The 14835-nt window shown below is 43.2% G+C and overlaps 4 protein-coding genes across 4 annotated transcripts; 2 read left to right on the top strand and 2 right to left on the bottom strand.

Annotated features, from left to right (window-relative positions):
* Positions 1-206: 206 nt before the first annotated feature.
* EAF01_007976 (uncharacterized protein) lies at positions 207-797 on the top strand (the record flags this gene model as incomplete). Its single annotated transcript, XM_038916232.1, has 2 exons — positions 207-330; positions 403-797. 2 exons carry the CDS (start codon positions 207-209, stop codon positions 795-797), a joined length of 519 nt encoding a protein of 172 aa, XP_038768703.1.
* A 984-nt stretch (positions 798-1781) lies between these two features.
* On the top strand, positions 1782-3200 carry EAF01_007975 (uncharacterized protein; the record flags this gene model as incomplete). Its single annotated transcript, XM_038916231.1, has 1 exon — positions 1782-3200. The coding sequence occupies one exon, from the start codon at positions 1782-1784 to the stop codon at positions 3198-3200; it is 1419 nt and encodes a 472-aa protein (XP_038768702.1).
* A 1333-nt stretch (positions 3201-4533) lies between these two features.
* Positions 4534-4878, bottom strand: EAF01_007974 (uncharacterized protein; the record flags this gene model as incomplete). Its single annotated transcript, XM_038916230.1, has 1 exon — positions 4534-4878. One exon carries the CDS (start codon positions 4876-4878, stop codon positions 4534-4536), a length of 345 nt encoding a protein of 114 aa, XP_038768701.1.
* A 4137-nt stretch (positions 4879-9015) lies between these two features.
* EAF01_007973 (uncharacterized protein) lies at positions 9016-12599 on the bottom strand (the record flags this gene model as incomplete). The annotated part of the gene is made up of 4 exons (XM_038916229.1): positions 9016-10222; positions 10269-11183; positions 11239-11787; positions 11845-12599. The coding sequence occupies 4 exons, from the start codon at positions 12597-12599 to the stop codon at positions 9607-9609; spliced, it is 2835 nt and encodes a 944-aa protein (XP_038768700.1). The 3' UTR covers positions 9016-9606.
* Between the last annotated feature and the right edge of the window lie 2236 nt (positions 12600-14835).

Below are 14835 nucleotides of genomic sequence, written 5' to 3'. Positions count from 1 at the left end.
CCAATACTTTCTTGCAAGACTCTCAACGATCCCAACACTTAATACCCAAGACGTTTTCCTCTACACAACACAACATTATATCATGACTCCTTCCAGAAGATGGAGACATTTGGTCTCGCAAATACCAATGGAAGTGCTTGGTGATTCCGAAGATGAAATCCAGGAATCTCAATCCTTGCTTGAAGGATTAGCAATCGAAATCGAGAATGTCGACAATGCATTCGATAACAGGGATTCTGAGCTCCGACAGCTCCTTGTCACTTTCCACCGATACGACCACCAACGCGACCAACAACTATGAGTCGACAGAGCAAGTTGAAATTGCAGCTAGTAACATCGCCGAGAAAGAAGTTGTTCAAGGCGATACCATAGGAGATTTCATCGACTAATTCGTCATTGAAGTCTTCCATGAAGATGTCGTCCAGGAGGATACCACCGATGAGAAAGCCGCGAAGAAACCCGAATTCGAAGATACTTTTGTAAAATGGGCTATCGAGAAAGACGTCATTGGCGAAAATAACAGCGAGGAAGATACCGTTCACATTCAGATGAATCTCCTCTTACGGGATATCAACATGGAGGATGACGCCAAGAGGAACAACACTGAGGAAGCTGACATCGCAGAAACTACCACCGGAATCGTTATGGACAATTCTAGTGATTCGGACCCTGATCAGGAATTCGAGGACTCTGGAGCTTATTACCATATCAGATTGAAGATAGATGGTGGCGCCATCGACGAAGAGGTTGTTAAGGTTGAGAGCGAAGACGACGATGATGGCCAGTTTCTAGCTTAGTTTCAAATAAATGGTTGAGATATCCCCGGAAACATATTTCTTCTGTCGTGGAACATCAAATATCATTCTATGATGTATCAAGTGACAAGCTTGCAGTGGCTGTGGTGATCATGCTTCTTTGATTGCGCTCAAAGTCATCAAAGATAATGTCTACTATAACAAGGACACATAATGGGTATAATCAAGATCAAAACTTTACACACTTGTAATGTGAATGGATCTTTTCTTTGACTTTCTCCTATGATTACACGCATTAGATATCACTCATGAAATATGTAGGGGGGCAAAAAGTGTGCAAACAATAAATGCGAAGGATACCATGAGCCCGAGATAGTTTCGGATGCTTTGTTTGATTGTCTGACTGTTATATTCTCACATTAAGGATTGTAATACTCATCTCTATCGATGAGCTCTACAAGTCACTAGCAGGACAAACTGAGCAATAGCCACAAAACAGATTATTCTAAATCTAAAGTACATATGAAATAAGCTCACTAGTATTTATATTCACTACATCTGCGACGTAATTTGCAATGCAGCTATCTTATGTGCCGCTAACATATCCATATCATAATCAGTCACTATAGCCTATTTCCAAACAAAGAGTTGTAGAGAGATGATTGAAGTTGGGATCTTTTATAATACTACCACCTATGGGCGTAGTATATTGAATGTTTTTTAATGAATTCTACGGTACCTATTTAATTACTATTGATAGAAATACGTGCTAATGATATTCACGCCAAACTTCACGGCAAACTCCACGCTAGCTTCATACGGCATCTTTGCACAGCCCAACTCTTCCGAGATTAAAATAAAACTTTCCCTACAACTCGAGACTGTTTATCTTCCTTCATGTTTAACAAACAAGTACACAACTCGAACATCCAGAATCCGAAAGTCAACCTGATTATGACAACGATTCCACAATCCATCATGTCAACTATATCACCATCCAATGTGACAACCATTTCACCATTCATCATGTCAACCATTCCACCATCTGACTCGACAGTAGCTCAAGACTACACAGAATCACCATCCCCATCAAACAAACAATCTGGCAAGACAATCATGTCAAATGCCGACTTCGTGAAATTGTTGTCCAGAGAAACTTACAACGCCAGGAAGATGGAACGACAACATCAAGGTCGCAAGGCCATGGATATGAATCAAAATCAATCGTTTAAGTTCCAGGACAATTCATCTGGATGCAACAAAGATCATATGCTCAATCCACCCCATGATGAGACTCAGAATGGTACAAAGGAGAGCACCATCAACAAAATGAGAGAAACGAAGCAACAAAGTAGATTTTCAAGAAAGTACAACAATGACATCCCTAATCTTGAGAGCGTTTTTCAATCTCACGTCTCATCTACTGTTGGATTATATTCTCAAGTTGAACATAAGGCAGTTCACCGAAGACCACATGTCGATGACCAGGCGGGATCACAGAAGGTTCAACAACAAGAGACCAACACGGCATCAACTAGTGCTCCTTGGATTCCCGATGCAGTTCTTACAAAGAGATCAGTTGAGAAGCATCAGGAGAAAGAGTATCAATCTGCTATGGCACCAAAAGCAACAAAAGATCGCCATCTTGCAAGAAGAAATGCCCGATCTGCAAAGTTCAGATCACTAGAAGCTCAAATCGTTACCAGAAAGAAGCTCGAGCCAGAAGATTCTGATATTGAGAGCGACAAAGACCAACAATTCAAAACCTTCGTCAAAAACTCCACACCACCACTCAGTGAGATCAAAGCCAGTTTCCAGTTGACAAGAGACAGAGTTACTACTGCAATCAAGCAGAGTCAGGTTGCCAGAGCAGAGGCAACAAAGGTCATTATGCAGAGTAAGGTTGTCAGAGCTAGGATCGAAAAGGCTCTTGTAGAGAGACTTGCTGCGAAATTTCAGGCAGAGAGTACCGAGAGAGGTGGACTACCTGAAGAAACAAATACAAAGATTGTGATTGCTTCTTCGGTTGATGGCTCTGTTGAGGACCTTCTGGAAATCGACACAAAGAATAACAAAGAGAATGCAAAAGAAGTGGTTCAAGAAGCTGTTCAGTCTGCCGAACAAGCTGTCCAGACGGCTGTCCAATCCCAAGACAGATCAGTCCAACTCTATGCTGTTTCTCCCCAGACTCCCAACAGTCCTATCAACAGTCCTACCAATACGATGGAAAGCAATGCGAAGCATGCTGATGGTAAGGCCGCCACCAAAGGATCCAAGATTACAGGGTCTATGGATGAATACAAGATTGAGTTTGTGACAGAGGATGAGGATGATGCCGAGAAGGATGATGCCAAGAACGTGGATGCGGAAGATGATTGGGTTACGGTTATGGACTACGATGAGGATCAGGATGAGGTTGAAGAAGATGGTTGGCTCCTTGCATGATCAACCATCGTCTTTCACTGGGAGGTTATCAGTTGGTAGAACTCTCGAATGGTGGTGATCTGGCTTGATACAGAGTACAAGTAGCCTGGGCAGTGGCATACCATGCAGTCACTTCGCAAATATTTAGGGAGCTAGCTCTTGCAATTACCAATTTTTGTAAACAATGGAGATCTGAAATACTGATGTGATGTATGATTTCCTTCTATCCACATAGCTTACGTCCCGAACTACCATGAATGAGGCGCAAACATAAAATATCTTTGTAGCCCGATGTCTCTTTACACTCTCATGGCGGGGTAATGCGGGGTAGTGATCTCGACTGCTATTGGCTCTTTGGAAGTATTCTTCCTCCCCTTTTTGTACTCTTGACAAGTTTTAGTGGATAAAAGCCGGATAATTATCAATTAGCAAAGTACTTCACGATGCTACTTCACTTCCTAGCTCTGAATAAATCGAAATATTCGATCAAAAGTTAATACAAAATTTACTCACCGCCCACATGCCGAATCCCCCTTCCTACCCACCAAAAACTCATACTGCATAAAGTATAAATGCCATACACATCACCAATCACCCCCCTTGATCCCCACAAAAACTTGACCACCAGTGTGATGAGAAAAAATTCTCAAAAATTCTCAAAAATTCCAGATCCATCCATCGAAGCACGCCAGAAGAAAACTTCAGCGTGCATTGCATGTGAATGCCAAGGAGTGGAGATAGCTGTCATGTTCAGCCCGCGTGGAGACTTTTTAGCCCAAGGAAGATTACTCCAAGGGCGGGACGAAACAAGACGCTTCGTCCCGCAGGCAATCTATTCTCCTTTGCTAAGGAACAGGCTGACCGGACTGGTGGGACGTGACAGCGGAGTCATTCTGCTGTGGATTATTTGATGCATGGGCGAGAGCGACTGGATCTTGGCGGTGCCTAGACCACCCAAGAAAGGAGTGAAACAAAAAGACGCTTCAGTCTAAATTATTCAAAGAAGCAAGCGAATCAAGGAGCGCCAGAAGGCACCGAGTCTTGCGACTCATTTAGAAGATGGAGTTGCTAGCTACTGTAGTATAGAATGCCCAAATTGAACTCTGATACCCCTTCTATTATTCCCATATCCGTTCGGTTCAGTTGCCCTTGTTGCCTCGTGACAAACCATATTGCATGTGCCATCTACCATTTTGACGCAATCTTTTATCGGAACCCCTGATACCTGTTACCCCAAAGGAAAATCATCATCATCATGTCATAAAACTCCAAAGACACCCAAAGGATGGAAAAAACATCCACAGAAACTCCATCCTCTTTTCCAACACTTGGTATGAAGATCCACCCTCCCTATTCACTCCGAGTCTCTCCTCTCACTCATCTGCTTAGCCCTTCTTCTGGCCTCAATAAATTTATTCAAGTGTTCTCCGATAGGACCATAAGCCTCGACTGGATACCAACATTTTCCCTCATCATCCCACGTCGTGACAATAATACTAACTTCCGATTCTTGTTGTTGAACTTGACGGACGGGAGCTCGTTCTCGTGCGTTACGGTTTGAGACAGCCATAGGAATCCGAAGTGATGAGGACGAAGATGCTTGTCGTGGTCGAGAAGAGGCGTAGTTCGGGTAAGGGGTTGAGTTGAGCATTCGCTTATTGGAGAAGGCGTGGGCGTTGCGGGGTGGTGAGATCTGCATGGTGATGACTGTTCTGACTGTTCTGAATGTTTTGATATTTATGAAATGGAATCAAGAAAGATTAAATTGTAAAGATATGAATGGAAGGAATTAAAGTCGTTAATTGGCAGATCTGGTCGACGACGTTGGAAGGCTGAAGACTGGAATGAACATTAATATGTGTAGCAATGTAACGGTGTAGAAAAAAGTGCTTTCGTTATGATCAACTTCTGGTCGAACTTGAGTATTTATCTGACGAAGCGGTAGTGAAAAGAGTATGAAGTTCAACGCCCATTGCAGTGCTTGATATGGTGTAACAAATTGTATGTTTCTTTTTGTCAAAAAGCAAGAGCGAATGAATGGGTGGGAAAATGTCTCAATATATAGAATGTTTAGGTTGTGGATGAAATTGAAATGCCTCATAGATTTGATCACGCAGGTCCATCGAACTTTAGCGGAATGTGAAAAGACGCCAACAAAAATTGGGCACTTGTGGATGGCTTGTGTATTGGGCTAGCACTAAACATGGTAGGTAAATAGCCCGGGCAAGGCTTTAAAAAATTCTAAAAGGGTAATGGCAATCTATCTCGCCTGTATACGCCTGTAAAAACCTTACCGCAACTTTACCAAGCATATCAAAATTGGTCGAATTAGTTGAGACCAAAACCCAATCAATCTACAAGTCAATATAAGTATTAGCTGAAAGGAGTAGTTGGGTTCGGTATTTCCTCGATATTTTTGGGTGCTTGGGCAATGGTGGTATGGAAGGTCCGTTCATATGCTCCGTGATAATAAAGGGGCTCGGATTGGGTAGCCACCTCACCGCCAGATAAGCTTTGGTGGAACTGTGATTGTCGCTATCTTGATACTTGAAGTATTTCAGATACGGTGTACAAGAAGTATCGTCGACTTTCTTGAAACTTGGTATTGTTCCTGCAGGTTTCCCATTTGAGAGTCTCCATAGAAACCATCTAATTCCTGATTGGACTCATCATATAGTTAATTTGATAATGATGATGCTGGGACTTGGGGGATCACGCATGGTGTACTTGTATATTGGACTTGGCTATTGTATAGCAATAAGCTGTGAGTGGACTCGTGGACTAATGTTTGACTCGTGGTTGGTGGAGTTCCCGCTCTTCTAAACGAGTGATAATGGACTTCGATGACTTTGATGAGGGGACCCCATGTGATTTGACCCATCTCATGATCTTCAACCGATCAAAACCGAATTATAAATGGACCCTATAGGTGATGATTGATATCACGTGAGGTATCGAGATGTTCTGGAACAATGTTTTAGTGTTCTCATCGAGATTTACTCCTCATTTTAGTTGCGTAGGGTTACGTACTAAAAAGAACACGCCGAGTAAAAGTTTGTTTGGTGGTAGAAGATACAAACGATCACAAGCTCTGGAATAGCTATGGTGTAATATACGTTGCATAACACTGTTGTATAACCTGCATTCGTCTTCGATTCTGGTTATAAGCTAATTGTGAGCATGTGAAGCAACAGCAACTCAATCGACATTTGACAGGCACTTTTTTGGAAATAATGTGTTTCCTTTGTTTAAAAAAAGAGTCAATAGTGTTTCTCAGACAATGCTGAAACCTTTGGTAATCGATCTTCGAATCCGAAATTCTATGTTGGGAAGACCAATGTTCCCGCAAAACATGCACAATTGGTTTCATTGCTATCATTTCCGAATGAAGTCGTGCATCAACATGACTAGACCTTTTACAGTCACGTCAGCCACATTGAAAATAAAGTAACTAGGTGCCCAGGTGTGCTTCGATGTTCTGTGCCAACCTCTTAGCACAGCGCATCATGTGGCTTGATATTACTTGATAAAAACTACCTGCAATACACTATTGCTCGGGAACTCGTACCCCACGATCACTAATAGCCTAGTTTCACCGACGTTGGATTGAGTTACCACTGTGAGTTAATGTTCTGAGGTTTTTATACCGGATAATGGATTGTTTGCTTCGAACCGAATCCTAATTAGCCACTTATGTCGTGTTGCTCCAAACAAGAATTTGTCAATCTTCGATATTTCCATCGAAATCATGTAATTTGACCTCATTGCTCGGGACATATACTAAGAGCCTGTTTAATTCAACACATCCTTTCCCTTGGTCCTCTTCTGGAGGTAATCCAGGTATTCCAAGTCGCAGCTGCGCTTCATAAGGGCCGGTGGAAACATTGGCATACGTGTTTCTCTAGCAGCACTGAAGCTTTGGTTTGACTTGGACCCTGATGAAAGTTCATCGCACGGATCCTGTGTTATTTGCGGGGGTGGAATTTCTATTTCGATCGTATCCTCGCTTGACAATGGTGATTAGTATTCTAATTAGACATCAAAGTTTTGACATCTAGCTCTTGACATCTAGCTTCTGTCGCGCTGGCACTCGCCGAACTTGGCAAGTGTAGGAGAGTTTTCGGGTAAAACTTAGGTTTCTTATCCTCATTTTGGCTATTTCTGCTGTTCGCCCAAGAGATTCTTGGCCGGAACAGAATTGCCGAGTTTTATTAAAGATATAGCAGCGATTAAGATATGCAGCAAGACTACTACTCCAACGCGGTCTCTGAGTGTGGAAGATTACTGCTTCCAAGTCATCTACATTGCTTTGGGATAATTCCCCTGGGCTGATGCAGTCCACGTTATCACATCATCCCTCTACGGTTTCTCCTAGAATGCCTTAAGAAGTAGACGATCTTGCCACTAGAACTAGTTCCAAGGTTGCAGACGCCCAATACCCACATTGTCCCCAATTCTTTCTATCTTCTTATTTGGTCGTACATTTTCCACCTCTACGCATTTTACTTCGCGAATGTAACTTGGAGCACAAGCGATCCTCAATCTACGCGCGGGTAAGACGGCCAACGCCTGCTTCGGTGCAGACAGCTTCTGCAAAGTCCTCGAAGATATCTGGCAAACACTAGATTTGGTCAGGACGGGGCTCGAGGTAGCCAAACCTGATATGATCGATGTCGAGGATTGAAGTGATTTTAAGCTTGGGATCCTCACTAAGGACCTAAATCAGCCAATGCTAGTAAAACAAAATGAAAGGGTTGGATTTGCTGCATGGCGAGAGGTAGTACACATACATGAAAGAGCATTTGCAAATTCGAAATGACCATTATTTCTCGCGGTAAGAATGAATGCATCTGAGTTTGAAAACACGTCGCGTGGACCCGGCTTCGATTTTTTAAGTTTGGGTATGATTGATTTAAGCTTTCATTGACACACCAATAGTGTTGTGCTGTGAAATTACATCCTGCCACTGTTTTTCTTCGGCAGGAGCTTCCCCAGATCGCCCCTTATTTGGATCATAAAGTCTTTGCAGCTAGAAACTTGAGAAGTTTGCCTGGAGTTCTGGTTTGCGGAGTTCGTTGCGGCATGTACGACCTTCCAGATAATGCTTTATCGAGGGCTGGAAGTGGTGTATCGGGAGATACCTATGGTGAATAAAATGTATCTTCATTTGACGATAGAATCAAAAGCAACGACTATCCGCTCTCTGGATACCGCACGACAGTATCGAATGCAGAACGAGAAAAATCGCATATCAGCAATGAGGTCGAACAAGCTTCGCTTGCCTCTCAACAATCCAATTTAAGCAAGCCCGTTCAGTTCAAACGATAGAATGTTCAAAGTATTGAACCTTCTAGAATTTTGAAGTTAATTTGCTTGATGTCTGAGTCAACTTCGTCCTTTGACCTCCAGCACTAATACCTTCCCCACATTATTGATATCACGTGACGATGAGTTCTGCGTTCGGATGTTCATCAACCCATCTGAAACCTCCGTGGCACTAGAAATGCAAAATACGAGAACCTGTCAAATCCTATTGAATAATCAGAGGGCCTCTTTTACCTCGTGATTTGTCAGGAGTGCGGGTCATATTGCAGTCTGAAATCCATGCTAATGCGACATATTATCACGTTACTTTGATAGTACTTTCTATCGCTCTGGCCTTACGACGAGCATGATCTTCGAAAGTGAGGGATTAATCTCTCTTGATATACATGGCTAGTTGCTAAAGCTTCAACGATGTTCCTCGGGCTATATGTGCTACTTTATCTTGACATTACTGCGACTCTCTCATTGAGTGCTGTTCAAGTTTGTGGGGGGGGGGGGGGGGGATAAGTGAAGAATGCGCACGAATCTATGTTATGATTTTGGTGGGACTTTCCTAGAAACTAATCACGAGTGCTTGTACTCAGATCATTCGAATAAGTTGTCTGGTCATCATACATCTGTCCTGGCAAGCTGGCCATACGATATACTCGTTTGAATCGAGATGGAATTTCAATATCACAAACATTACTGACAACGTTGAGAAGAAAGCCACTGCGCTGTCATTCTCTGCCCAGCATAAGAGACTATTTACCAGCTACATACGCGCAATTCAGAGGTCCAAACAGAGCTATTCAACCATCATAAGGTGATTGAGTCTGCAGATAATGTGGGGTCTGTTATTATTATCAAGTCTCGAAGATAACTTCACAATCATGAACCAAAATGGATCATTCTGATATACGAATACTGCGATAGCACAGAGCGAATTCATACAAAAGCTATATACAAGAATGGAAGATATATACATATTGGTATCATCATACGTCAAGCGCCCACATGCCACGTCGTAGAACCAATACAGTCGTGCCCCCATCCCGTCCATATTTAACACAAAAAAACTCCATCGTGATGCCCACGTCCCATTTTTCTGTTTCCTCATCATTTATTTTTTACAAGCTGCTGCGATCTCCATACTTCCACTTCCAACCAATTGCCCTCCACTCAGCCTCCATAAGCTACTTGCCATCAAAGTCCCAAGCATCATGCCACCGAACACCAAAGATATCAAAATGCCTAGGGGGCTGTAACCTAAATCCAAATACTCCAACGGCTCCTTTAATCCATCACTCCCCACGATTTCAACATGGTGTACGAACAACGCCTGAGACGCAAGAAAATGGAGAACGGTTCCCAAAACCGCTTGCGCGGAAATATATAGATATGCGCATGAAAATCCCATGATTTTCCGGGACTTCAGGCTCGGAGAAGGATTTGTGAGACATGAAAATGTATTTGCAGATAGCATACGAGTGTATACCTGTGCGAAAAGAAAAAGTAGAATGGAGATTGCCAATTGAGGAAGATTGACGAGGAGAACGGTTGGGAAGAGTTGAGTGTTTGTTATTTCGGGGAGGGGAACGAAGGATTTGCTAGACCAGGAAAAAATGCTTGTGATTGCAAGAGGTGAGTAGCGTCCAAGACCGATGGAATATGGGTGAGGGATAGGGACGGTGGCAGTGGTGAGAAGAACGAGGGGGATAGCTAGGAGTACGGCGCCTCTGTGAATTGATTAGATAGTTCCCTGAGAATATATGGGGTACGAACAAAAACAGAGTAGTGGCCCACAACGGCAAGCTCGCTCCATGAAACCATCGTAAGTTCCTAGGCCATCCTTCCACCTCTGGTTCTAAAATCAATAGACCATCTTTAGATTTCCATGCCGAATTGCGATGAACGAAATTTCTGTTTGAAGTCACCATATCCGTACGATCATGGAATGAATTGACAGCATCTTTGACTGTCGAGAGTACTGGCTTTGTCATGGTAATAGCTATAAACAGAATGCAGATGAATTTCACTCCTAGCGCGATGATGATGCATAATGTTATTAAGCGACTGTACTGTAATTTGCATATAGGCTGGACTGGCAAAGTTTCGACAAGGCAATGATCGATACTCCATCTTTCATAAGATGCAAGCGATGTGGAGCTAGTAGTGGTTGGAAGCATGGAAGGTCCCAGCGTCCAAATGTCGGCATTGAGGATGAGGTTAGGAATATCACATGTATTCTGTCCGGGTAAAGGGTCGTCGGGTCCACAGGTCCATCCATGACCACTGAGAACAGACGAATATGACATGTGATGAAATGCAAGGAGGATGGTGTTATTGGTAAATAGTGGTTGCTTTTGCGTTACAACCAATAGATTTCCATAATTCGAAGCTGGATTCGAGGCGGCTGAGTAAGCCGTGAGACATTCCGTTGTATCGAGGCGTTGAAGCTTGTTTTTGTTTGCCTTTCCATGTAGTACTGTAGAGGTATTGCAAAGGTCTGAGGATTCTTGGGAAGTAGTAAAGTTGAGTGGGTGAGTTTCACATGATCTGGGGTGGCCATCGATCTCTGTGCAAGTCGCGGCGACATCCTGCAAACAGTCTACCGAAGAGTGGGCTAGAAAGTCCGGACTGATCACTACCACATCATAGTTCACTTCCAAGTTGGATTCAAATACCGCAGAATTCGCACTGATGTTGTCAGTAACGGGGTATGGACAGTGTAAACATGCATGCGTATACTGACAGAAAATGAATAGGCAAAGAAGAGATTATCAGGAGCCCAAATAAGATCTTCTTCTTGAAACTTTTCAAGTTTCGTAAACTCAACACTCCAATATCAAAACTTTTCCCCTTTGCATGAGCTTCATCTATCTCGTTTCTCGTTGGGGAACTCAAAAAATAGAGCGCACAAGCACCTGCAATGGTCACAACCATACCCATTACATTGATTAGTACGTGCAAGCCAAGGTTTATTGCGCTAACCGTCGAGCAGCTTCCTTCAACTATCGTCCCAATACTCGTGCCATCAGTTGATCTTTGCGATGCCCAGATGATAAAAATTACATACGCGGCAAGTACAGTACCCATGAACACCGCCGCAATGGAACATCGACGTTTCCATTGTTGAACCTTAGCTCTACGAGAATCTTGGGTCTTCTCATCGAATACGTTCGACTCTTTTCGCAGAGAATTTCGGAGATTTTTTTTCAGTTGCATCCACCTGACCGTCTTCTTTGCTGGTGCTACAACTCGCTTCAGCGTTATTCTTCTCGTGGGTACTTCATCAATAGCACTAAAGTACATCATTAGTTTCTTCTTTTGTCCAAAAAAAAAAAACGTGTACTCTTACTCTACAAAGTTTTCAAATTGGGCCATCAGGTCATTTGGAGGGACAGCAGGTGGTGGATGCTGGGTCGTTAAAAGGTTTCTATGATCTCCCCAATCTTGACTTGTTGATGACTGCGTGGAAATCATAGATTCCGGATTAGAAATTCCTCTGGATCTTGAAGAAATGGTGGCAGATCTCGCGGGTACTTCAAGGCTAATCGTGTTAACAGAATCTGCATTGGAGTTCCCCCTCGATCTGGATGGTGACATAGAAGGTGACCTTGAGCGCGATCTCGATCTTGAATCTGAGCTAGAACTCGAAGCCCTTGAAACTCTGGAAGCTCTTTCGGCTCTTGATGCCTGGGTTTCAGAGCGCACCGGTACATCAAGCGTAGTCGACCATTCTGAAGCGGCCTCGGAAGCTGCTCTTGCTCTAGATGTTCTCGTTGTCTTGGTAGATGCAGTTGACTTGCGTCTCGGTACATCAACGGGAAATATGGAATATCTTGATTCATTCGAATGACTTCGTGCTCGAGTTTTAGAAACGCTTTGCAATGGTGAATCTACCTTCATTAGATGTTCTGACTCCGCCGCCGATACTGCTGAGACCTCTGAAACATTTGAAACAGCCGAATTCGCTCTCGTCCTCGGTATCCTTTCAACATCGAAAGTTGATTCTATTGGAGTCGGCGGTATCTCTCTCAATTGGATCTCATCAAAATCGCCTCTTAAAAGTTCAGGGAATCGTGAAGTTGCCTCCTCATTATCATTCAACATTTTCCCAACTCAAGTATCTATCATCAATCATTAAGAATCTGACTGCATCAAAATTTCGTAAAATCGTTGGTCAAAAGGGAAAAAACGTAAGGACAAGGTCGGTGGATAATACTTCTTTGTGCGACCACTCTCACCTTAAGCTCCCAAGGAAAGTGATGATAGGAACTCAGATGGACAGAATCTTACGAAATCACTCATTTCGCATCTTGGGAAATAGCTGAGGCGGGGTATAATCCACGCTGCTGACAGCTCGTGTGGCACAGAGTCAAGATTTGATGACAGACATGAAGAAATTCCTATACAAATCTATATGAAGCTTCCACTGAAGAGTAATCTGCCCCGAAGGATGCCATTCCATGTATTCCGATTAGGATCAATGGGGGCTGCGAGCGATAAATAGCTACAATCAGAAATAGGAGTTTCAAACTTAATAATGGTGGCGCAGCACAATATTGCGCAATTCTGTAACCATTAATAGATTCTGAAGGAGTTTCATGATGACATATAACAGTTATTCATTGTGTTTGAAGATCTCGTGTGGTCTGGATGCAGTCGTGGCCTTGCAGCAAGTTCGATGCAGGATAGACTTCTCTCGTCGCTCCCTCTACCACTACACTTTTGAGATTTAACCTCGAGCAATCGTGGTTTTAATGAATATTATGTGTCATGTATAAAAACATAATGTGATGGATTCGGGGAGTTTACCTGTAATAGGCAGTTGAAGGATTTTTTAGAAGGTGGGAGTGGTAAGCTGACCAGGGGCCAAACACTCTTGCTTATCGCCGCCCTTATCACATCAGCGCACCGAGGTCTGTATTCTCCATTTAAAGAATACCTGAATCTCTTGGACGTGGTTAATTGAAGAAGAAATAAGTTTTTGAAGCCATTGAAGCCTGTTCTATCACATAGTTGTGGCTTCATCACCTTCATCACCGCATAACAGCCACACCTACGCGCGGAGAACAAAAGATTCCAATTCGACACCACAAGTCGCGAATCGAATGATCATCGCAGGATGGGGGCGCAATCCAAACTATTCCATCCCACCCTTTGAATTTCTGCACGCAAAACATTCTGAGTTTTATGGCGATTCAGCCTAGCATTCTCCTACTCGACTGCAGATATCGCCATGGTTCAATTGGTTGCCAGTCTAGTCCCTTGAGCATATTGCAATCAGGGTAATATTCTGGTACCATGAGCATTTTGATGCCTAATTCACATGTCTGCGATAACCACGATATCGTTTTCTTCGCAGTGGAACTTTCCATACGAGTGTGTGAGAAGTCTAGCCAGCCTTTGTCAAACGCGCAATGAAGACGTCCGGAAACTTGAAGAGATGAGCTGCTTACTCAATCTACTACGGGGTTGATTTCAGGGGGCGAAGACTGTCTGTCGTCAATAGGCAGACTAGAACATAGTTTTTCTGTCCACTTCAAATCGCTTTACCGATGACTATTTACATCGTCACATCTAAAGCCTCGGGGTATCTATAAAACAAAGCTTGCTCTAAGTAGGAAATCTTCAGTAGGTCCAGAGACATACTCAATTCCATAGTCGCTTGTCAACATTGCGAGACGGACGAAACTGATTATCACGCGTAATCGATATCCTGGCAGCTAATTGGTACCAGGTAGCTGGAAACCCGTATATCGTGTATCTCGACGCGTCTTGTGTCTTATTCATACCAAAGTTTCTGCGACACGTATATATGTTGACACGACAGATTGATTAGATTAACATTCACAACAACTTTATTGGCGTACAGCTCGAATTTCTGCAGCCCATACTACGACCACTTGAGGACATAGTGCTTACTGATTAAAAAGACACCATCGATAAAGGCTCGGCCCGCTCATCTGCTTGTTGCTATTGGTCTTGTGGCCCGATCGATCCGATGCCGTGGGGTCATCTAGTCCTTCTAGAATCCCGATGTTGAGGCTCAAACTTAGACGAAACCGAGTCGTGATGTCCCACGTTTCTCGGATGTAAACAACCACTATGCAGCTGACATGGTGCATAGAGAGACGTCACAAGCTCATGCATTGTTCCATATTTCCGCCGCTTTTATCTTGTATACGAAGTGATAAAACATTGAACTAAGGCTGCATATCATCGCATCGTCAAAGCGACAAACACGCCGGCCGGAAATGCCAAGGTTGTTGCTTTAGTTGTTGATATTCTCCTGTGGCAGAGCCTTTAATCAAGTCGAAAGAGGTTGAGGAATACAATGTTAAAA

The sequence above is a fragment of the Botrytis porri genome, assembly GCF_014898465.1.
Source record: "Botrytis porri strain MUCL 3234 chromosome Unknown BPOR_010, whole genome shotgun sequence".
NCBI classification, from domain to species: Eukaryota; Fungi; Ascomycota; class Leotiomycetes; order Helotiales; family Sclerotiniaceae; genus Botrytis; species Botrytis porri.
Note: the sequence above shows the minus strand (reverse complement) of the source record. Positions and strands in the feature narration are given on the sequence as shown.